General features: G+C 42.4%; 1 protein-coding gene across 1 annotated transcript in view; it reads left to right on the forward strand.

Annotated features, from left to right (window-relative positions):
• HS6ST1 (heparan sulfate 6-O-sulfotransferase 1) overlaps nt 1–16,035 on the forward strand; it is a 303,152-nt gene extending 287,117 nt beyond the window's left edge. Inside the window, exon 2 of the mRNA XM_020967137.2 lies at nt 10,102–16,035. Within this exon, the coding sequence (XP_020822796.1) occupies nt 10,102–10,810 (709 nt within the window). The 3' untranslated portion in view covers nt 10,811–16,035. The remainder of the gene's footprint in view (nt 1–10,101) is intronic.
• Nucleotides 16,036–24,262: the final 8,227 nt, after the last annotated feature.

Raw genomic sequence — 24,262 nt, forward strand, 5'->3', positions numbered from 1 at the left:
TTAAGCCCCAGGTAGGGAAAGTTCTGTCACCTAGTAGATAGCCACACCAGTTCCAGGATGTTAAAATCTCATTTAGACATCAGCATTGCCACTTTCTTTACCCTAGTTTGAGAATTCACTATTTATAACTTGGGCCCTAATACAAAGAATCTGTTATGGTTTCTTATTTGTTTAGGGGGAAAATATACCTTAGGATTGTCTCTAATTTCTTAATATACAAGCCTTTAAAAAATTTCTTGGTTCATTTTTTACACTATAAGTCTTTTTTGGCTATACTTTTCCATAGAAATACACCTTGTATGAAAGGAGGGTGGGGGGGGTAGGAACAGGTAATGAAACTGACAAACAAATGACTCAAATTCTGTCTGTATTCAGCATTTCACGCCCATAGGCTTCCACCTCACTACCAAGAGGGGAGCAGTACTTTTCAACATCTGCTTTCCAGAATCAGCCTTGGTCATTATAGTAAACATTCTGTCCCACTTTTAATGAGTCATGTTACCTAAAACCTATTTAAGTGAAGTCTGCTGTTAACATTATTGATTGAAAGAATAGAAGGGAGCCTGTACTAAGTTATGCTCATATATTATTTGAATAGCATTGGTTAACCTTGTGAAGTTATTTTACCAGAACTCCCCCAATATCCAGAGCTGAATCTAATTCATCAATATTAGGCAACAGTGAGGTAGCAGATAAAAACATTGGCCTGGGAATCAGAAGACCTGAGGTCTAAACCTGACTCGCTACTGCATCACTTTAGGCAAGTTATTTATCCTTGAGTCTTAATTGTCTTATATGTAAAATGAGGGGGTTGAACAAAATTATTCCTAAGGCCTCTTCAAGCTTAAAAAATCTGTTGTTCTTCTTTTTTAATTCATTATCAATATGATCCCTGATAGTCTAACATTAAGTGAGATTTCTTCCCTTCCTTTCTTTAAGATTATGTAAGTGGGGGCCACTGTGGTATAGAAGAGACAGTGAACTTGGAATCAGAAGGCCAAGTTTGAATCTCAGTTCCGCAACTTACAAGCTATATGGTCTTCAAGGAGTCGCTTCACAGCTTAGTGCCACAGTTCCCCACGTGTGAAATGAAGATAATAGTATTGCCACACCCTATTTACTTCACATTGCTGAGGTAGTAAAATGGATGTAAAGCTCTTTGTAAGGCATAAAGCAATATATAGATGTCTATCATTATTATTGTGGTTATTATTATTATTATTATTATTACAAAGTTTATCTTGTTCATTTTATAGCTGAGAAAACTTAGTCCCAGGGAGAAGTGGTTTAGACCCACCAAAACAGTTAGGCAGTCGTATCCATCAGGCTCTTGAAATGCTGGTAATTTTTCTGTAATGTGATAAAAGAATTGGCAAAAGTTGTAGAGTGTATTGAATAGAATGCTGAGCAACTTGGAATCACGAAGACCTGGGTTCAAATGTGGCCTCAGACACTTAATAACTATGATCTTGGGCAAGTCTTTTAATCTTTTTGGGCCTTCATTTCCTCATCAGTAAAATTAGATAGTTAGATTCAATTACCTCCAAGGTCCCTTCCAGCTCGAAATCTATGATCCTGTGAATGCATCATTTTTTTTGGAAATTTTAAAAGATAACTATTCATGTGAGGAATTCCTTTCTTTTTTTCCTTTTTTTTTTAAACTGACACCTATTGCCAGTAAGATCATAGGATTCCTTGCTGGAAGGGGGCTTAATGATCATCTACCCTAAGCTCTCCCCTCTCATTTTTAGATAAGGAAACAAATTAAGTGGCACCTGCCCAAGGATATTCCTCAGAGCCAGGCCTCAAACCCAGTTCTTTACTTCCAAATACAGTCTCTTTTCCCTGCAGCCCATATAGCCCATATTGCTGCTTTTATGGTAGGTAAGGACCTAGAAAAGGCTGTTATAAAAATCCCAGCAGTACTTTCAAAAAACAAGCAGCATAATTCTAAAGATAAGATAAAGCTAAAATAACTTGGCCTTATTTTTTTTTCATAATTAGAAACTTAAAGTTTGGAAAGGAAAGGCTTTTTAGAAAAAAACGGAATCAGTAAAAGGCCACTGTGAGTTTCAGACAATAAAATTTTAATGCCGTAAGATGCTATACAAATAAATGTGAGTTGTTAAGAGCAGAATGTAATGACATTCTTACAGTGCTAGGCTGGGATAAAACAATGAAAAAGCCACTGTAAATAGGATTGTTAACTATCTAAAAACACTAAAATTAGTCTGGTTTGTAGGTTTTTTAATGTTCTTTACAGAACTCCCTAGAGGGGCAGCCAGAACCCAGAGTCAAAGCAGTTTGTGGGGCCAGTACCTTTCACTTGCTCCCAGGAGGGATGGGGCTTTACCTGGGCTCTGTGGACTCAGTCATTGGGTGATTTGAGGGCTGGACACCATATATTTTAGATCTGGGGAAGTGAGATACCAATCAATCCTGGGTAGAATTCAGCTCTAAACCCTCTGGACTTTCTCGCTATCTAAAGTCCACTAAGCCTATAGCTGAGGCTGGGTCATTATGAAGCAAGAGTTCTTAATCTGAGTTTGTGGCCTGGACCACTCTGTCAGCCTGGTGACACTTGTGGACCCCTTCTTAGAATAATATTTTTAAATGTACAAAATTAAATACATAGGATTACCATAGAGACCAATTATATAGAAAATGTGATTATCAGAATATTAAAGAAACAGGTTTGCATACCCCCAGTGAAGAATCCCTGTATGAAGTGAAGCTATCTGGCCTACAATCAGAGGGGTCCATAGGAGGCCACTGGATAGAGACCCGAAACAGCAACAACAATCCGGTAGACTGAGACTCCTAGAAAGCTGCGTTCTAGCCTTAGCTTCACCATTAACTTGCAAATCACTTGACCATTCTGAGCTGGGTTTTCCTTAGCTGTAAAAGAGGGAATTGGACCAAATAACCTCCAAGGTTCCTCACAGCTCTGATCTCTTGTGATCTCTATATGACCTTGGCCTCAAAATTGGGCATAGTCCCCATTAGTTCCTTTGGCATTTGGTTGTGCCTGCTGAGTGAGGGCCCACCAAGGATCATATTCCCCATGGCATTCGTCTGTGTGTATTCTGGAATAACAAAAGGCAAGGTTGCCAAGGGAATACCAAAGCGTAGGAGGTGGCACTTCTCTGCTCTGGTGCAATTGGATTTATTATCCTGTTACTATCTTTAAGATAGAGCAGGAAATTAAGAAGCTAACAGGGGCTCAGGGAAGACTTCTATCTCAAGATCCAAAATAAACCACTGAATTGCGGGCTTTTAATCCTATCCTTCACGCTGAAGCAGTGTGGGAGTTATAGATTGAGTGTCCTCTCTGCCAGTTTTACCACCTCTCCAACTTTGGTAGTCTGGGGAAGTCACTTCATTTCTCTGGGCCCTCAGTTGCCTCACCTCTAAAATGGCCAGACAGCCCAAGAAGTGTAGGAGGAGAAACTAAAAGTGCCTTCATTTATTCAGCCTGGAATGAGAAAGGTTGAAAAAAGATCGTGATCAAAGACAAAAAGCTTATAAATGACACTGAAAAGGAGCCGTAAACTTTGGCATCAGATTCCAGACAAGAGAACTAAGGGGCTCTCTCTTCCGCCACCCCCACCCCCACCTCCGCTTAGAAGAGGAGGTTTTAGGACAGAATGTCAGCTTACTTCACACAGCCAAGAGTGAACTCTGAACCCTGTCACCTACCTCAAAGGCTAGACAGCATGCAAATATAAACAGCCTTTAAGGCGGCTTTATCATTTTTTCATCTCCACTTGGCCAGTAATTCTATGCTGCCTTCCTAATATTCTCTCATTTGTGAGTCTTCTCTCCTGGGCTGGAGGATTCTTTTCCTGAATAATAATAGCTTATAATTCTATTGTGCTTAGGAAGACCTGATTTCAAATGTGGCCTTAGACACTGTGTCCCTTGACAAATCACTTAATCTGTTTGTCTCGGTTTCCTCATCTGTAAAATGGGGGTAATAATAGCACCTACCTCCCAGGGTTGTTGTGAGGATAAAATGAGATAATTTTTGTAAAGCACTTAGCACAGTGCCTGGAACATAGTAGGCACTATATACATGTTAGCTATTATTGATAGTGATTATTATGATGGTGGTGCTAGTGGTGGTGCTGGTGCTGGTGCTGGTGGTAGTCTTGGAACTCTAAGCCCAGTGCTGTAGACACTGTTGCCCAGTTAACAACTTCCTATAGGCAAGGTCCTGTGAGGATGGGAGTCAGGAAACCTTCTGGTAAGGGAGCTGAGAGTGGCCAAAGGAGTTAGTAGGGGATCACAGCAGAGCATGGTTGAGCGATCCACAATTTGCTGACTAAACAGTTTTGCCCTGAGAAACCACCTGGCATTGAAGGAAGTAACTGCCCCTCTTGGAATCTGTAGCTGAGTATATTGGAAGCTGCTTGAGGACAAAGGGATCAGGGAATAGGAAAAAGGTCAGGAAATGTTGGCTTGTGGGAAGATATCTTCCAGGAGTCTTTTTCTTTTGAGGGACCCTTGGAGGTGGATTGAGAACTACCAGGGGAAACACAGTAAGGTGAGATGGGGGGGGGGGAACCATTCTTCTTGACTTGTGTTGAGGGACTATGCTGGAAATTTGCAACAGAAATGCTTCACTGAAGTAGGATTAGCAGCTGAAAGCATATTTTAATGACCAGCAAAGGAAAAGGGGAGGATTTTATCATAAAGCATGGTGAAATTCCAATAAATTAATAGAGGGAATGTGTAAGTATAGAAAATGTCACTTGTTCACCAGAGCTTTTCTAACTCAAAAAAGCCACAAAGTGGGGAAAAAGAGAACATATCTAAGGCAGGAGGGCAGAAGAGGAGGCTGGCAAAGGGAACATTTAAATCTGTCTTGCCTACGAATATGATCTTAAAGCCATTTGTCCTTTTAGACCCCTGGAAGGCTTTTGGAGCTGGGGGACAGGAGTGGAGCATTAGTGGAATCTTAAACCACACCTGGATCTCCTTCCCTACTCCAGATATTCAGGGAGACCCTAAGGTGCTTATGATTTGTAGGATGCAAATATAAGATGCCTTCCCTGCCCTCAGAAGGCTTTTAGTCTGATTTAAGAAGCAACATTTACACCCATGAAACAATTAAATAATAAAACCTTGTGTGGGATAAATACCAAAATGAGCATGACCAGACAATAGTGGTTGTGGGAAAAGCAGGAGGAATTAGGGTGGGGATGTGGTCAGGGAAGGTACCCTGGTAGAGGTGGGTGTTGAGCTGGCTCTTGAAAGACAGACAGGATTCAAGAATTTGAAGAGAGAATGGGCAAGAACATTCCAAGCAATGAAGAAGAAAAACTCAAAGCCAAGGAAACTGCAATATACTAGGCATTTTAGGTGGAGACAGTGAGAAAAATCTGCTTGACCAGAACAAGCATTTTGTATAGGAGGCAGCTGGGTGGCTCAGTGGATAGAGCACTGGGCCCAGAGTCAGGAAGACCTGAATTCAAATCCAGCCTCAGGCACTTACTGGCTGTGTGATCCTAGGCAAGCCACTTAACCTCTATCTGCTTTAATCCACTGGAGGAGAAAGTAGCAAACTGCTTCAATATCTTTGCCAAGAAAACCCCATGGACAGTCTTGGCGTGCTGTAGTCCGTGGAGTCACAAAGAGTCGGCCATAACTCAACAATAGTTAGAACAGTAATTCCAAGATAAGCATGGAAAGGGACTATTTGTGAAGGGCTTTGAATGCCAAGATGAGTTTGGATTCCATCCTCTAAGTAGTAGAAAGCTATTGATGGCTATAGGAAGATTACTCTCCTTCCCAGTCCTCTTTCATCCTAGCCAAGTAACCTACCACCTTAGTTGATAGACCTGGAATCAGGAAGAGCTGAGTTCAGATCCAGCATCACACACTTATTAGCTGTGTCCTCATTCTGTAAGATGGGAATAAAAATTGCATCTACCCTGCAGGATTGTTTGTAAGGATCAAACAAAAAAGGTATATGCAAATTGTAGCCATTCTGTGGCTTTTAAAACATTTCTCAGAGCATTGCTGGCCTGAGAAGGGGTTGGTGGTGCCAGGATTGCCTTGCAAGGGGCCTACGGTCACAATGGCACCAAGGATCTTGAGAGTCCCCAGGAAAGTAGACAGGGCAGGCCATGCAAAGAGCTGTCAGAGTTTGTCTTTACTCTGCTCCTTTAGCTGCGCACTGACCCACTCCCTCAGGAATCCATGCCACTTTTCCTCTTCCTTCCCTCTCATTAAAACTGAAAGGGCACATGTCCTTTCACCTGAAGACCCTGACATCTGTTCATAACAGTGAGTTAATCAAATAAACCAATCCCAGCCAATACATTATCCCTCTCAGGTAGCATAGTGACTTAACCCACTTAAAACGTGGGCACTTGAGGGATTTCAGTAGCTTGGTAAGCTGGAGTAGGGGAAGGTTTGGGGTCGGAAGGATCTTTTAGCCTCTTTAAATAACATTTGTTCTGCTCATGCTGACCCTGCCCAGTGATGCCCCGTGAGGTTATGTTTGAGCAGTGGCTTTTGGAGTACTCTAGTGGAGTTTCATCTCCTGAGCATGGAGTTAGTCTAGATGACCCTCAAAGTCCTTTCAAACTCATGAATTCTATGATAGAGCTCTTCTCTCATGCTGGAAGAGTGTCCTCATGAACCATTATGGAGTACATCCGCTATGCCACCTAGCTATTACATACACACAATATGTGTTGTATGTATGATGTGTACACCCATATGTGTATGTATGCATGTATTCACATGTGCATATATGCATCCCTGGTGGAGCTCACATTCTGATGGAAGAGACAACATGTAAATAACTAGGCTCTACAAGACATATGGATAGCTAAGGTAGATATATAGGTATCTATACAGATATCTATACAGGCATACCTCAGACCACTACAATAAAGCAAATATCTCAACAGAGCAAGTCACATGAATTTTTTGGTTTCCCAGTGCATGTAAAAGTTATGTCTCCTGTACTGTTTATGCTGTCGTCTATTAAGTGTATAATAGTATTATGTAAAAAAAATGTACATACCTTAATTAAGACATATTTTATTGCTGAAAATGCTGATCATCATTTAGCATTGAGTGAGTTGTAATCTTTCTTCTGGTGGAGAGTCTTGCCTCAGTATTGATGGCTGCTGACTGATTAGTGGTGATAGTTGGACTGGTTGTGGCAATTTTTAAAAATAAGATAACAATGATGTTTGCAGCATCCATTGACTCTTCCTTTCATTTGAACACTTAGAGGCCATTGTGAGGTTATTAAATGGCCTAATTTCAGTGTTGTTGTGTCTCGGGAAATAGGAAAGCCTGAGGAGAGGGAGAGAGACATTTATCGATTAAGTTTGCCATCTTATATGGGTATGGTTCATGGTTCCCCAAAACAATTACAGTAGTAACATCAAAGATCACTGATTATAGATCACCATAACATGCAGTCTCTTTGAAGGGCAATAAGGCAAAGTGCAATAAAAGGAGGTATGCCTGTATAAGATATATGACACATGTGTCGTATTACCTAGTTAGTTACATGTTGCCTTCTCCATTAGAATGTGAGCTCCATGAGGACAGGAACTATGTTTTTGCCTTTTTTTTCCTATCCTCACTACTTTGCACAATGCCTGACATATAGGAAGTGCTTATCATCTGACAAACTGATCTCCTGCTTAGGTGCTAGATAACAGAGACCAATAAATCCCCATTTGCTCTTTCAGCCCTTGGGGGCCTGATGTTTCAGGTGCTATGACTCTGACTGCGTCGCTTTCTCGAGAGCACCCACCTCTAATCCTTGGTGGATATATGATTATGTCCATCTTTTGACCAAGCAAAAATGGGAGTGTGGGCTTGTCAGCTAGGCCTGATTTAGAGCTTTTTATACATATTATCTCATTTGATTCTCATAACAACTCTAGGAGATAAGTACTATTATTATCCCCATTTTACAGTTGAGGAAACTGAGGCTAAGTGACTTGCCCAGGGTCACAGGGCTAGTCAGTGTCTGAGGCTGGATTTGGACTCAGGCCTTCCTGATTCCAGCCCCAGTGCTGTGTCCACTACTGTACGTTTAGCTTTGGAAGCTTCCAAGAATCACTTTGCCAGCTACATTCTGGGTTGCAAGAGGTAGAAGTAGGGAGGGGGAGAGTAAACGGCTGCTTCTGAGTTACATTAAGAGGAAGGAACCTTCCCCACCACCACATATGAGGAGAAGAGCGTCGGCAATGTTTAGCATCAGTGGCTGTCGCGTGAACATCTGGCATCCATCATTGAGGCCTGTGTCTCTCCTCTGTCATATTTTATCCCCATCTGTTAGTAGTTTCTTAGCAGTGTTTATATAAATCATAGCAGCATCCCAGGCAGGAGAGATGAATCATTATTATAGGCTGCTGTTTAGAAGAGAGAGGGGAGAAAGACTGGGGTTTGGGGGTGGGGAAATCTTCAGTTATTCTTTTCCCATTCTACAAATGTTTCTTTACTAGACTGTGTGTGGTGCTTTGGGCATCTTGGGAGATAATGATCTATTCCATGGAAGTGGAACAGTTCTAGAAGAAAGTCTACATTTTGGCCAATGGTGACCCATTCTTGGTGGGTGACTCTTTATTAGATAGGAAAAGTACCGCACTGGAAACCAGCACATCTGTACTCTTTTTCCGCACTGTACCTCCTCAGTTGACCTCAAGATCTCATAGCTTCTTGCCGCACTCATTCTACCACCACCCTAACCTAGCGTGAGAGTTGCCATGTCTCGTGTGTCCCAAGGCACCTAGAGGAGAAACATTGTTGGCCCATCTGTTTACGAAAACAAAAGCAAAACAAAACCTAGAGCTGGAAGAGAACCTTAGAATCCAGCCTTCTTACTTTACAAATGAGGAAAATAGGACCCATGGCCACAAAGCAAGTTTGATCTGGTGTTTTTGTTTTGTTTTAAACCACTCATGTTATTTTACAATCTCACTTTGTATAGCAAAGTACTATGTAGTAAAGACAGTAGATAAGACCATTTCTAATAAGATACTAATAATTCCAAGGAACTAATTTTAAGTAATGTAAGAATGGGGGGGGAAGGGGGAGGGAGGGGGAGTATATAGACTGGGATTGGAAGAGTTGAGTCTTGAGTTGAACCTTAAAAAGAAGCCTGGAGGAAGGATAGAATTTGGGTGGGAGAAGCATTTTGAAGCCACAATTGATCTCAGAGCTAGAAAGGACCTCAGAGGCTCATCTTGTTCAGTCTCACCTAAACTGATGGGGAAATGAAACTGTTATTGGTTGACAGACTCAGACTCTTCCAAAATAGAAAGTGTCTCTGAATTCACCTTCGTTCACTAGCTTCATTCCTGTAAGATTCTGTTCAAGTACTAGCAAGCTGTCCTTGATCTCCCTAAACTGCTAGGGCAGTCCCTCTTATCCCACATTAGAACGGAAGCTTCCCAAGAGCAAGAGCCATTTTTGCTTTTTCTTTTTATCCCCAATGATTTGCACAGGACCTGGCATTGAGGATAGAATGGTGGACTTGGAAGGCCACCAGGAAAACCTGCATGAGAATCCTGCTTCAGGCACCACAAGCTACGACCCTGGACAAATCATTTAATCACTCTTAGCTTCAATTTCCTCCTTTGTAAAATGAGGTTAATAAAAGCCTAATAAAAACCTGCCACAGGGTTGTTGTAGAGCTTAAATGAGCTAATGTAGGTGAAGTGCTTTGCAAATCTCTTTTCTTTACAAATGCCAGCCATCAGTAGTAGTAGTAGTAGTAGTAGTAGTAGTAGTAGTAGTAGTAGTAGTAGTAGTAGTAGTAATGCTGGTAGTAGTGGTGGTAGTAGTAATGCTGGTAGTAATAGTTGTAATAATAGTAGTAGTGGTAGTAGTTGTGGTGGTGGTAGTAGTAATACTTGTAATAATAGTGGTAGTAGTAATATTAATAGTAGTAGTAATAGTAGTAGTAATAGTAGCTAGCATTTATATAGCTCTTTCAAGTTTGCAAAGCATTTCACATATTATCTTATTTTATCCTAATAGGAATCCTGTAAGTTAGTACTTAATAAACGCTAGCTGACTGATTCTCCACTCTTCTCCTTTGTTCTTCTTGTCTCATTTCAGAAAATTCTACTATATTACGCTGCTGAGAGACCCCGTGTCCCGCTACCTCAGCGAGTGGCGGCATGTTCAGCGTGGGGCCACCTGGAAGACCTCACTGCACATGTGTGATGGGCGGACCCCAACACCTGAGGAGCTGCCCCCATGTTATGAAGGCACAGACTGGTCAGGCTGTACCCTGCAGGAATTCATGGACTGCCCCTACAACCTGGCCAACAACCGCCAGGTAAGGATGCTGGCCGACCTGAGCCTGGTAGGCTGCTACAACATGTCCTTCATCCCTGAGAACAAGCGGGCACAGGTCCTTCTGGAGAGCGCCAAGAAGAACCTTCGGGACATGGCCTTCTTCGGCCTGACGGAGTTCCAGAGGAAGACCCAGTACCTGTTTGAAAGGACTTTCAACCTGAAGTTCATCCGGCCCTTCATGCAGTACAACAGCACCCGGGCCGGCGGTGTGGAGGCGGACAGTGAAACCATCCGGAGGATTGAGGAGCTGAATGACCTAGACGTGCAGCTCTATGACTATGCCAAGGACCTCTTCCAGCAACGGTACCAGTACAAGCGGCAGCTGGAGAGGATGGAGCAGAGGATTAAAAATCGAGAGGAAAGACTTCTCCACCGGTCCAACGAGGCCCTTCCCAAGGAAGAGGCAGAGGAGCAGGGACGTTTGCCCACTGAAGACTACATGAGCCATATTATAGAGAAGTGGTAGCCCAGGGGAGCCTTTTCTACTTGACAGCACCCAAGAATTCTCATGGGGGTGGGGGGGGATCATATGGTTGTGTGACAGAAACCCACAAAACTTTATTTAAAAAATCCCAAGTCTGTTTAACAGAAAGTAGATGTGTCTGAAAAATACACAACAGGGGGGAGGGAGTGGGGAAGTGTGGCTTTTTACTGTTTCTACAAGGCCAGACATTCTTTAAAAATAAATAAAGGAAAATTTTAAATGGGTCACAGCCAACTTGTACTTAACACAGAACCACCAAGTTAGCTCCCCCCACCTGAGGTCCAGGACTGCACAAATGCTTTGTGCCCCAAGCTCAGAAGAGGGTCACATTCTTTTGCATCTGTGCTCTGAGCTTCCAGGCCAATGGGAAAGAAGGCAGTGGTAGCTTTTAGAAAAGAACAAGAAGGTCAAGGGGACAGATTGGCTTGGCTATCAGTCCATCATCTAACCACAGAAAGCAGCAGTGCTCAGGTTCATATCGCCACAAAGGAAAACAGTAAAATAAAGACGTCTAAGGGAGGGCTTCAAACTCAAGGGGGAATACAGGAGTTTTGAAGTCGTCTAGGATATACCCCATGCTAAGGGGCCCTGATCCCTTAACCCGTCAACTAAGAGGTCATCTTCAGAGCACAGGAAAGAGAAACCAAATTTGATTCCATGTAGAATTGGCGGTATTTATTCGCACATACAGACACACACATACACACATCATCCCTTCCCTTCTCTAGGTACACTCCATGTAGCCTTAAAAAAGGTCAAAACACCAGTGTTTTGTTCTGATTTGTTTTACTACATCAGGCAGATTCTTCCCACAGAGTATGGCAACCATCACACCCAAAAGCCTGAAGAGACTATCTGGACCCAGACAGAAACCATCACCCATGCCTTTATCACCTGTGAGCATCTGAAGTGTTTATGAGGGCAGATACCTTTCTTTATTCAGGAATTACTTTTTTTTGAATTACCTTAAGAAGTTTTTTTTTTCCACCCTGCAGTTGCCCTCTTTTAGACTATCCCTAGCTTTCAAAGTTTTCCTGAAGATTAAACAGCCTCCTTACTTAGAGAGTAACACAATGGGAAAGCCACAGGAAAAAGGAAAATGACAAGCATTGGGTCTTTGGCTTGAGTCCTGCTGGTCCCAAGTGCCGTTTCAAATCATTTTTCCCCCAAGGAGGAGTCAGATTTCATTCTCCTGCTTAATATCAGAATCTCTAACTGGAGTTGATGCCTATCAGTAGGGGACCAGCAATAGATTCCTGCCCATTTCCAGCTATCTTATTTCACATTCTCCAAACTACTTGGGTATCTTTGCTGCTTTACTCAGCACTTATGTATTGACATGGAAATTATTTGGGGGGGGGGTAATTTAAGTATTAGACTTTATTAATCACTCCCCGGAACTTGAACTGTTACATAGAGTAGAGAGTGATCAGAGGAACGCAGTTGTATGTTCCAAAGTTGTGAGCATGCCTGTGATATAAGAAAGAGGGGCCCTCGGAGTTAGGCCCACTGAGGTATTTTTACCCAGCAGCTCTCTACCCCTCCAAGGCCAGCCGTGTCCTGCTTTTGTGTCTCTGCCTTTATCCCCGGAATCAGTGGCTTCAGAGGGTATCATCAGAGGGTGTCCGACTGGCCTAACTGGAATCTCCATCCAGCATCTCCAGTCAACCAGTTACGTGGAACCTGTTAGCCACTGGAGATGTCACTGCCTGAATGGACAGCACAGAGCAGGAATAAGGCCAGCATCCTGCACAGGACCAAAGCATCCCCTGTGTATGCGGAACACTCTGGAAAAGACTTATGGAAACCCTCCTAAACTTCCCTCATGTTTGGAAATTTGCTAAAGGATTCAGGATGTGACCCCAGTCAAAAACTCTGCCCCAAGCCTCAAACTCCAGTTATTTTCACATTGCTTATTTGTCTTATAGCCTCCACAGATAAATGGAGTTGAAACCTCAGTTAACAAAAATAAAAAATTTCTAAAACCTCAGTTAACTACAACTCAGATATAGAATCCTCAATTAACCAGAATTGTTTTGCGGGATGGGGAGGAAGGGAAGGGCAATGGTTGCCATTCAGCTTTAGATGAAAGAAATGCAAGCTGCAAGGAAAGATGCTGGTGTGAAGGACCTAGTCAAGAAAATCATTTCCAAGGGCTATCCTGAGCACATTCTGAATTCAGCCCAATTCCCCTACACCACCACTCTCGATATCAGGCAATTAGAGTGGATGTTCAGGACAGTATCCTTGAGGCCCTACGAGACCCTCAGTCAGGAAAGAAGGATTCCATTAAGTCATCCACACACCTCTGAATGAGGCAGGAAAAGGAGGGGACTCGTGTTTTAGAAAGTGTTACACCAACTCAGGTTGGTACTGAAAAGAGGTGTATGGCTAACTCTTGTTGCTCAGTTCAACTAACCAGAAACTCCAGAGGCTTTTACTCTTGGCCTCTAGAAATCCCTCTGCCTGTTTTAAAGGGCAGTCCTTCCATTGGTCAGACACCTCCCATACAGATTCCTGTGTGATCTGTGGCCCCCGGTGTGTGTCTTTGCTTTCTGATGAATGCTATTTTAGAGCCACTTTTCCCATCCATTAAACCTTTTCATAGTTATCCCCACCCACCTTTCCAATCCACTGGCCAAGCCCTCAAGGCATCATTACTACTCAAATCTTCCCTCTCCTCCCCGGTTATCTTCTTGTCTTCTTCCTTCTTATTGCTTCCTTTCACTCTCCTCTCTACTTCCTCTCTCCCTCTTTTCCTTTTTCCTTTCTTCTCCCCCATACCACACTGTTTCCAGATCACCATTCGCCATTGTTTCTCTCCCTGTCTTTTTCATTTCTTTCCCACCCCCATCTTTCTTTTCCTCTATTTTCTTTGTGCAGCCATTCTTCAACTTCCTTTTATCTCCCTCTCCCCAGATTTCCTAGCCTGGTACCCAGTCTGTTTCACACTAGAAAGTGAAGTGTTGGAAAGGAGTGTTTCTGAAGAAAAGGGATTCTCAGTCCTGGGGCGTTTCAGGGTGGCCTCACTGAACGCTCTATAGAATGACCTAGTGTCAGAATCCAAAACCAGGCTCCACCCCCACCCTCTCCCCCAGCAACCCTGGGAGACTGATTAGGTAATCTGTTGTAATCTGAACTTAACTCAAGTGGGTGTCCTCTTACCTCTCTCAGCCTGAGATGCCACCTCCATTTTCTAGCAAAACCCACCATCGGGACATTCCAGTCCTTCAACCAAACGATCCGGAAATGCCCTCAGTGTCACAGTGGCATCAGCAGCTCTGAAGAATCCCTAGGCCCCTCCCATTTTGCAAAAGCTTCCCAACACTAGACAAGGCTTTGAATGTTCTTGCTCTCTAGGTATGTGCCAAGCAAGCTGCCTCTTCACCCCTTCTTTCCTGGAAGAAGTTTCCAGGCAGAGTTTCCAGAACAGGTTGTGACAACAGCCTGTGGAGTGGAATAAAAATACTATAGCTATATTTAGCTATTCCAGGTGCTTTCACATCTATTAAGTGATCCTCATGACACTCCTGTGAAGTTGGTATGTTTATCTTCCTTTGATAGAGGATACAGTTGAGGGAAGCCTAGAGAGCTTTAAGTGACTGGCCCAGGGTCACACAGTGAGTCAGAGACAGAACCTCACCAAGAGAGCTCCTGAGAGGGAGACTGAGTACAAGCTTCTGTCTCAAGGTGGTGTTAGGACCTTTCTTAGCCTAGGATATATAGGTTTAAAAAAAAATCACTGCAGAGAAAGAGGAAGCTTTTTTGTCCCCCCTTAGTTTGATTTCTTGCTTTAGTATAGCATGTCCTGGTGTCAGGGCTTTATTTCCTTATACATAAGGGACTGAAGAGGAATCAAGCACCAGATGGGATGGGTTGCTAGCTTGTATGCCATGGCAGAGAGTAGTCAGCTCATTGGGAGGCTTGCCTTCCTGACCCATTTCTGCCAACCTAATTAAAAATGCACATCATAAGCTGGGTGCATCACACAGACAGAGATGATTGGGTGGGTGTTGGTTACATGCTTGGGGGAATGCAGATTATGTGCTTGGGGGTGCATGTCATATGCAAGAAATTAAGGTGATTCTGTGGGTGAATTTAGTAGAGTTGGCCCTTTTAAATGGCAAACCAGTAATCAGTGGTTTAGCTTTGAAAATCTTAATGGAGAATTTCTCTAATCAAAATGATCAGCTGTGGTTTGGAAGAGTGACAGGGATCTCTCACCAAGATTAGTGTGGGCAGTAGAGCCCACTCATACTTCACTTGGTGTTACTCCCACATTCAGGAAGGGACTTTTCATTTACCAGGCACACTGGCCCAAGTACGATGTGGAAGGATGCAACTGAATTCTTCTCTTGCAATTTGCTTTACACCAAGCCTGGCACTCCCTCGGAGGACTGAATCAAGAGACCTGTACTCTGAAAGGCTGATCTTTGAAAATAGTGCTGGGAGCACGTGATTTGTTTTGTACATATTGAAATATGTTTTAACTTATTTTTAATTGCCCCAGTTCCCCTCAAAGTGATGATTTTCCTGTTTCTTCGTTTGCATTTGAAAGTTTGTTGTTGGTTTGTTTTTTTTTTAAAAAAGTCTCTTATTCTTTCCATTACCAATACTTCGGGTGCCCGTGAGGCAGAGCAAACCCGCAGCTGCCAATGACCGTCCTCGAATGTTCAGATCATGCTGTTGGCTTTTGATTGAAGGCATCACTTGTACTGCCTTTCATTTCAGCATCATCTTGGAAACATAAGGAATGATCCAATGGGGAAGGGGAGTTCCCCCTTAGAGTTGCCCTTTCTGATGACTTTATCTGCCAGGGAACTCATGGGGGGAGGAGGGGTGTTGCTGAGAGGGCAAACTCAAAAATCCAGTAAATTAAAAAATCAGTCCCTGGCCCAGCCCCAACCTAGGCCCAGCAGACCCAGCTGCTCCCCTGGAGCTAAGAAAAAGGAAAGCCAGGGTTTTCTGAGCAATGAGTCTGTGACATTTTCAGTTTAACTTGAGCCCAGTAACATTTAAAGCTTTTATTTATTTATAGCTTCTTAACAAAAGAAAAAGAAAAAAAAGAAAAAGATGTGTTCATTGAGAAGGAATTGTTTGGTTATTCGTATAAGAAAATGGTTCGACAACAAAAAAAAATAATCTTCTAATTGTTTTTGTCTAGGTCAAGAATGAATGTTAGCAAATGAAATAAATCTTCAAATTGAGCCCTGTTTGCAGTGTCATCTGTCATTCCTACTCTGTCATTCATAGTTGAAATGCTGTGGAACTCAGACTGCTCTGCCAGCAACGTGCAACGTTTTTGTTGTGTTATTGTTCATTTGTTTCAGTCATGTCCAACTCTTCACGGCCCCAGTTGGGGTTTTCTTGGCAAAAATACTAGAGTGGCTTGCTATTTCCTTCTCCAGCTCATTTTACAGATGAGGAAACTGAGGCAGTTGGGGTTAAGTGACTTGCCTAGGATCACACAGCTGGTAAGTATCATGTGTCTGAGGCCTCAGATTTGAACTGGGGTCCTCCCGCACTATCCAACTGTGCCACCTAGCTGCCCCCCTAAGACCAGCATTCTTAAGGCTGTGTCTTTTGGCGTATGGTTCTGGCCAGCTGTCAACACCTGCACAGTGATATCCAGACTGAGACCTGGGGTCCAAACAGATAGTTTTCCCCTTAAGTGTAACAGAGAATTTAGCACTTTCCCATTAAATGCCACAATTTCAAGATTAAAGGCTGAAGCATGGTAGTGATGAATCATTAATTAATATATTCAACACTCTCTGTTTTCCCTGCCCCCCCCTCTACCCCATTGACTTCTGGTAGTAGATGTAAGGGTCTGGCTCCTCAAAGCACTGCTAAAGCTTAACTTAAAGAACTTGCTAGTATGTGCTTTTAGAATCTCTTAAAGAGGCAGCTAGGGGGCACAGTAGATAAAGCACTGGCCCTGGAGTCAGGATGATCTGAGTTCAAATCCAGCCTCAGACATTTGACACTTACTGGCTGTGTGACCCTGGACAAGTCACTTAACTCTACTGCCTAGCCAAGAAAAAGAATCTCTTAAAGTTGTGTATCTAATTCTCTCAACCAATCCCAACACATTTCTATCACCTGATTTTTCCAGTGACTCAGAGCGCTTCAGTCACTACCAACTTGATTGGCTAGGTTGTTTTCTCCCACTTTATGCTTTTGAATTCTTGTCTTGTTGATTCTGTTACTCAAAGAAGCATTCTCACCTGATAAAGGTGAGGGCACATCAGGGCGTAGAACATCTTTGTTAGCTGTGTTAATTGGGTTTGGGGAGTATGAAAATCCCTTTTACACTCTCCCCCATGCCCAGCTTAACACTTATCATCTTCCAGCAAATCCATTGGAATGCATTTGGCAAAGTCCCAAATCAATCAGTCAATATTTATTAAGCCCCTACTATGTTCTGGAAAGCTCTCTAGTGTCTACACATTTTCAGTTTTGAATGTCATCTCCAGTCCCTCAAACAAAAGAGTCTCAAGAAAAATTGTTGTGGCACAGCTTATAAAGAGTTTGGGAAATTAATATTTGTCCGTATTTCAAATACATGCTGACACAGTTTAACAAACAAAACATCAAAGGTCTTCCCCATCCTAACAGCAAAGAAAATCAAGCCTCCCATCTCAAAAGAACAAGACTTTCTCTCTGAGAAGGGAGATTTTATTTTCTTACTGATCACCCCCTCACCCTTAGGTTAGAAAATCAAAGAGTCCCAGGTGAAAAGTCTTCCATGATTTCCTTTAACATACGGAGAAATGGACAAAACATCTCTGGGTGTCCATTTTGTACACAGAGAACTCCAAATATCCCCAGGAAACCTTTTTACTCGTAAGGCAATCCCACTGGAGTATCAGGCATAAATCTCTTCTGGGTCTTTGGTAGGTCACCTGAAATTTCTCCCAGTGGAGCCTTACCAATCCAAAGGAAGGTTCTAATTCTCCCCTCACATAGGTTAACTTGAAAACAAACTCAACAAAACATTCCGAGAGGCTGTACCTCCCACAAAGGAATTCAGTACCTAGAAGTGATTGCTTAAGGTTTCTAGGCCCACAGGAAAAAAAAGATAAAAAAAACCTTGTCCTGTGGACAGACAGTCCGTATGGCTTTCTGGACTCATGTCAATAAATGAAGCAACAGTCTAAGATGGCTTAAAAGGAAAAAAATAGACATTTATGAACTGTCATAATGGGTGGCACTAGTATTTTAAGGATGTAAAATCTGTACAGATTTTAGCTTTCATATTCTTAAGGATAAGATTGTACAGCATATCTCTACATTAACCAGTAAAGATTGCCACCATGAAACTAGCTTTCCTTGTAAGTAAGCAATAGAAAATAGGCTGTCCAATTAGAAAAAGAAAATTTGCTAGTTTTTTTTTCTAATGGAGCCTAAAAACTAGGGTTTCCAATAATTCTAGTGCTGGGTAGCAGATTTCCAGTGGATCACCACAAATTCAAAGAGTCCAGTGCTTACCATAGGCAAGGCCCCTTCAGAAATAATAGAGGGATATCCCTTATTCTCAAAATAAGAATAAAGAGATGAATCCACTATTAAGACAAAATAGAAGCCAGGTAAGAGCAGGCCAGGCTCCATCTACATTCCAGTAAGTAACAGGGTCACTATTACTATGAGACTGAAAACTTATAACTTTGGAATTCTCTTATTTGTTCTCTTCATCCTAGGTTTCCTAACAGTTACCATTCAATTCAATCCAATTCAATGAATATTTGTTAAATGCCTTTTTGAATAACCTGAAGAAAGAAAAAGCAATTTTTTAAAACTGCCTCCACTTCTGAACGGTTCCATTCAACTCCTCAGAAATATTTTTACATTTGGACACAATAAATTCAGTCTTTAAAGTGTCTGAGAAAATTGGGTTTTTCATCTCCCAAATTATAATTTTAAATTACAGAAGTAATAATAGTAACAGCTAACATTTATATAGCACTTTAAAGCTGGCAAAAAGCTTTATGTATATTATCTCAGATGATCCTCCCAACAATCAATAATAATTACATATCACTTTACAATTTATAAAGCATTTTAACGTCTATTAATCTCATGTGCTATCTCCCTGCCCTGCCCCTCCAAATTCTTTTATCCTCAAACAACAAATGGAGAAACTGGAGTTCAGAAAGTTAGGCTTCCCTCCCCCCCCAAGACAGCAAGTTTGCCCCATGTCAGACAGTGACAGAAATGTGGCACTCCAGCCCTGATCTTCTTGACTCTAAATCCAGTGCCAATACTCTCTAAACCCAAGCTAGTTTGTCCCTGTGCTTTTCAAGTGATGAAAGCTAGAGAAAGGGTGTGTGTGCCATATTGAAGAATTCTGGAGGACCATTGATCATAGAAAACATCTGTGGCAATATCTGCCTGCGCAGGGATGGTGCTACTTTGCAACTAGATGCTAAAAGCCAGAGTTCTATGTTCAGTCCCCCAATGGGTCAGTTCACTCTTCCAGCAGATCGAATGCCTAATTCTAGGGGTCTCCTAAGTCTCAGACCTTTGATCATGAGACAGATCATGCCAGAGTTAAATGGCTTAGCTAAAAGTGCATCCTAAGATTGGAAAGGACATTCCCTACTTAGACTGAGAAATGTCCCCTTCTCATACAAAGAATTACCTTATGATTATTTGCAAAAGCCAATGTGGGCAAAATTGTGGCATCAGAGAAGTTTGCCTCCTTCTGGTACCTTCTGATTTTCTCACTTTCAGTTTACTGTGAACTAATTTTAACAAAAACCTTAGCTGATAATAGATGATAGGATTTTGAGCTGGAAGAGACCTTAATGATCGTCTAATCCAATTTCCTCCTTTCATAGGGAGGAAACAAGCATTTATTTAAAAACTTACTATGTACCAGGCACTGTACTAATGAGCACTTTACGAATATCATCTCATTTTATCCTCAGAACAACCCTGGGAGGTATGTGCTATTATTATCCCCCTTTTACAGTTGAGAAAACTGAGGCAGACCTTGGTCAAGATCACACAGCTAAGAAGTGTCTGAGGGCAGGATTTGAACTGAGGCCTTCCTGACCCCAGATACAGTGCTCTCTACACTGTCACCTAGCTGCCTCATAATGAGATGTTCATTCTCAGGTGTGGCCAATGTGTTTGTTTTACTTACCTGCATTTCTTTGTTACAAGGGAAGATTCTTTTGAAGAGAAAGGACTCATTGGGAAATAAGAGTGATGAAGGGGGGGAAAGCATTGATAAAAACAGTTTTTTAAATTCATAGTTTCAGGACAACTATTCATAACAGAAATATTTGGAATGAATGGAGGGTTTCTCAGAACCTCCTCAAATCAAAGCATTATAATAGTAGCTGACAATTTCCAGTATTTTAAGTTTAATTTTCTCTTTTGTTCCTCATGACCATCCTGTGAGATAAAGAACATTATTATCCCCATTTTATATATGGGCAAACTGAGGTTTAGGCTGGATAACTTGGCCAGGGTCCTAGGACACAAAGCTATTATAAGCACTGAAATTGGGCTTCAAATCCAGGTCTCTTTTGACTCTACATCCCATGTACCTCCCACTCCACCACACATAAAGGTGGCTTTACCCATCACCAATACCCACACAAAGACCATAGTCATTTCCAAGAAAATATTACTTGAAATGATGAAGAAATCACTCCCTGGACAGCCAGGAGCAGCTACAGCCACTGAATTCCCAAAGCCCCGTCCCTAGAGTGTTTTCTTCTTTACCTGTTGCCGACTTTAAGCACAACTTTATTTTTTTGAGATGTAATCTTTTTTTTTTTGCTCTTAGCATTTTTTCCAATTAGATGTAAAGATAAGTTTTCAACATTCATTTTTGTAAGATTGTGAGTTGCAAATTTTTCTCCTTCCTTCCTTCCCTCCCCCCTCCCCAAGACAGCAAGCAATCTAACATAGGCCATACATGTGCAATCATGTTAAACATATTTCCACGTTAGCCATGTTGTAAACACAACTTTAAATAACAAAGTCAAGTTCCGCTCAACAAGGGAATTGTTTTGTCACAGGAACCATCTCACTTTTCCAAAGGGTCAGTTCAGGCCATTGCCCCCTTTCACTCTGTTAAAGGAGATTTTTGCCTGAATTATCCATTTCCTCCTCTACCTCAGTTCTCAAGAACTACTTGACAGCTTTGAAAAAATATACTAAGTGTCCCAAAAGTCTTAGTGTAGTTTAAAGCTATTAGCTGTTAATTTGTGCTATTAGCTTAAAACTGCACTAAGACTTTTTGGGACACCCTCTATTGTCTCATTCGGCCTTCTCAGCTGTACTGTGAAGTATGCTATAGATGATTCCCATCCTATAGATGAAGAAACAGTAGGTTTTTAGAACCTGGATCAGGAAATCCTCAAAGATTTAGAAACAGAAGGGGGCTTCTAGATCCTGTAGACCAAAATTTCTCATTTTATAACTGAGAGAAATAAGTACCAGGAAGAGGACATAGAGTCAAAGGATCCGGAATGAAATCCTATTCTTTCTGATGCTTATTATCTATGGAATCTTGGGGAAATCAGGCTTGGCCTCAGTTTCCTCCTCTGTAAAATGGGGTGGGTGGGGCAGCTAGGTGCCCTGAAGTCAGGAGAACCTGAGTTCAAATCCGGCCTCAGACCAAACTTTTGGCACTTACTAGCTGTGTGACCCTGGGCAAGTCACTTAACCGCAATTGCCTTAACCCCCCCAAAAAAATTAAATAAATAAAATAAAATAAAATGGGGCGGGGATTTGAATTAGATGGCCTCTGAGGTTCTTTGCAGCTCTGGAGCTTATGATTCTGTGACTTGCCCAAGGTCACAAAGGTAATAAGTGGCAGAATCAGGCCTTGTGTCCAGGTCTACCTCTAACCCTCCCTAATCTACCATGCTGTCCCAGGTGAGCAGTTTGGCCTTACCCCAGGGGTGTGCTGGTGAATGTTTAACAACTGTTACTCTGGGGGGAAAGGAGGGAGATGTACAGGAGATACATCTTTAAGTTTAATCTGCATTATTAATACTTTCTTAAGCTGACAATCAATAAAACAATAAATCGAACCCTGATTTCAAGCATTTGCTGGATCCAAGGTATAAATGCTCTCACTGAAAACTGAACAATTGGTTCTTTCAAGCAGGCTCCAGTGCAGCCCTGCTCTACACTCAGGGGCTTTGTCCATAGCATTCTTTCAGGGAATTCAGGAAGGCCCCAACTCCCAAATAACTTCCCCTTATCTGTAGCAGATGTCTGAAATTCCACTGTTATTCTTTCCACAAGTTACTAAGCCTACACCTTTGATCCCTATTAAAATACAAATCCCCAAGTTACATGTGACTTTAAGCAGCTCTCAGTCATTTACCTCTCAGGACCAAGGCCTCAGATCCTTTCCAACCAAAAAGTTGAGGTGGAGAGAAAGAAGTTTGCTGAAATCCCTTCAACAGGGGCCAGTGTCTTTCATTTCACAATGAGATGAGGCTTAGAAGGCAGATTCCCTTGAGAGAGGAAAGAGTGCCCTGCATTCAGCCTGAACTGACCTAAAGATGACTTCTGAAGTGCCTTTTACCTTCCAGTTCTATTATCCTAATTCAGATACTATATCAGATACTTTCCTGAGAATAAGTTGAGCACAAGGGGACTAAGGGACTAACGTGGTGGGAGTTAAGGAGCAGAAGAAGCCCTGAAACGGTAGAAGAGGGAAGTTGGAGGTGCAAAGGTGCTGGTTTAACAATGGGCTCTCTGGTGGGGAAATGTACTATAGGACATACTTTTAAGTTTAATCTCTATCATCAACATCTTCTCCATCAAGAGACAATCAACATGGGGCCGCTAGGTGGCGCAGTGGATAGCAGCACCAGCCCTGGATTCAGGAGGACCTGAGTTCAAATTTGACCTCAGACACCTGACACTCATTGGCTGTGTGACCCTAGGCAAGTCACTTAACCCCATTGCTTAGCACAAAAAAAAAAGAATCAACAAAACAATAAAGCGAACCCTGATTTGTAGCCTTTGCCAATTTCTGAGACGTAAATACTCATACTGAAAATTTAACAGTCAGCTCAGCTCTTGGAGCCCATTTCAGCCAACTCAGGCATACCGCTGCTCAGAGGCCTGAAAACCAATTAAATTTAATTCAACCAACACATATGAAGTTCCTACTATGTGCAAGTAAGAGTGGCATCACCTAAATTTCCCCTACCCCTCCCAGAGAGCCCCATCCCAAATGACAATGTTTTAAGAGCGAAAGAGGAAGACAGAGAGAAAATAAATCACCAAAACCAATCAGTACATTGAAAAAAAATCTAAAAACAAATGCTATGTTCCACTCCTGTGGACTTCCCATCTCTACAAAGGGGCAGGGGGAGGTATCTTCTCATACATCTTCTTTGGGCCCCGTGACTTTTCAAATTTACTGAGCACCTACTCTGTTCAAGGCACTACATCATTTTTTATGAAGGATATATCGATGACAAGACGTGGTACTTGCCCTGGAGTTCCTCATAGTCAGAGAGGGAGGGGATTTGCCTTATGTGTTTCCCACAGCTTAGCCTCTTGACCTGTCTGTGAATGCAGCATTGGAAAGTCTGAAAGCCACTGCTTGCAAGAAACCATGACATCAACAGCTGGGCTTTCAGGATGTTGGCCTCCTCAGGGCCTCCCAGTTAGCCTTGGCTGCCTCTCAGAACAGCTGAGTCAGTAACATATTCCCCCAAAGTCCTTCCCCACCAAATAAATCCCAGAGGGCAAAGTCTGACTCTGCCCTCTGGAACTAAAGATGGATGAAGATGAATGGTATCAATGAGCCCTCCAAAGGAGGGACTTGTAGCTCTTTTTCCTTTTGCCCTTCCCACTGAAGCCATTCTCCTGGGTAGCTGTGATGGGATCCAGATGTGCCTGCTGCAACCAAATATCGATGTTAAATAATTCACACACACTTCATGCTGCTTTGAATGTCCTGATGGCCATTAGACTGTAATTGAGACATCTCTGCCTTCATCCAGCTAAGTCTCAGTTGGGCCATAAATAGTAAGGGAACTCCGTCTGGCTGCCCAGGGTGAATTGGAGCGGGATACTTGGAACTTGATTAGCAGGGCGAGTGAGTCACCAGTCACCAGCATTCAGGTGTTTCCCTTGACAGTGGGCCTACAGGCTTTTTGCTCTTTCAGGGTGGATGGGTAATTTCTACAGGAATGTGAGCGGGAGGGCAGAGGGCCAATTGCCTTTTGTGAGGAATAACACTTTTGCATCGAGGTAAGCTTACTGTGAGATGTGCTTGATCCAAAGAGTCAAGAAGATCCTTCTTCTCTCTTCTATCATGTCACCAAAGTGGGGAGGCTTTGTCCTGGCCTTCAAGAGTATATGTTGGTGGGAAGACTTGTATGAACTGATACAAAGTAGAACCAGGGGAACAATATACACAATGACTTCAGTAAGGTAAACGAA

This window comes from Phascolarctos cinereus, unplaced genomic scaffold (genome assembly GCF_003287225.1).
Source record: "Phascolarctos cinereus isolate Bilbo 61053 unplaced genomic scaffold, phaCin_HiC Scaffold_726;HRSCAF=1367, whole genome shotgun sequence".
Lineage (NCBI taxonomy): Eukaryota > Metazoa > Chordata > Mammalia > Diprotodontia > Phascolarctidae > Phascolarctos > Phascolarctos cinereus.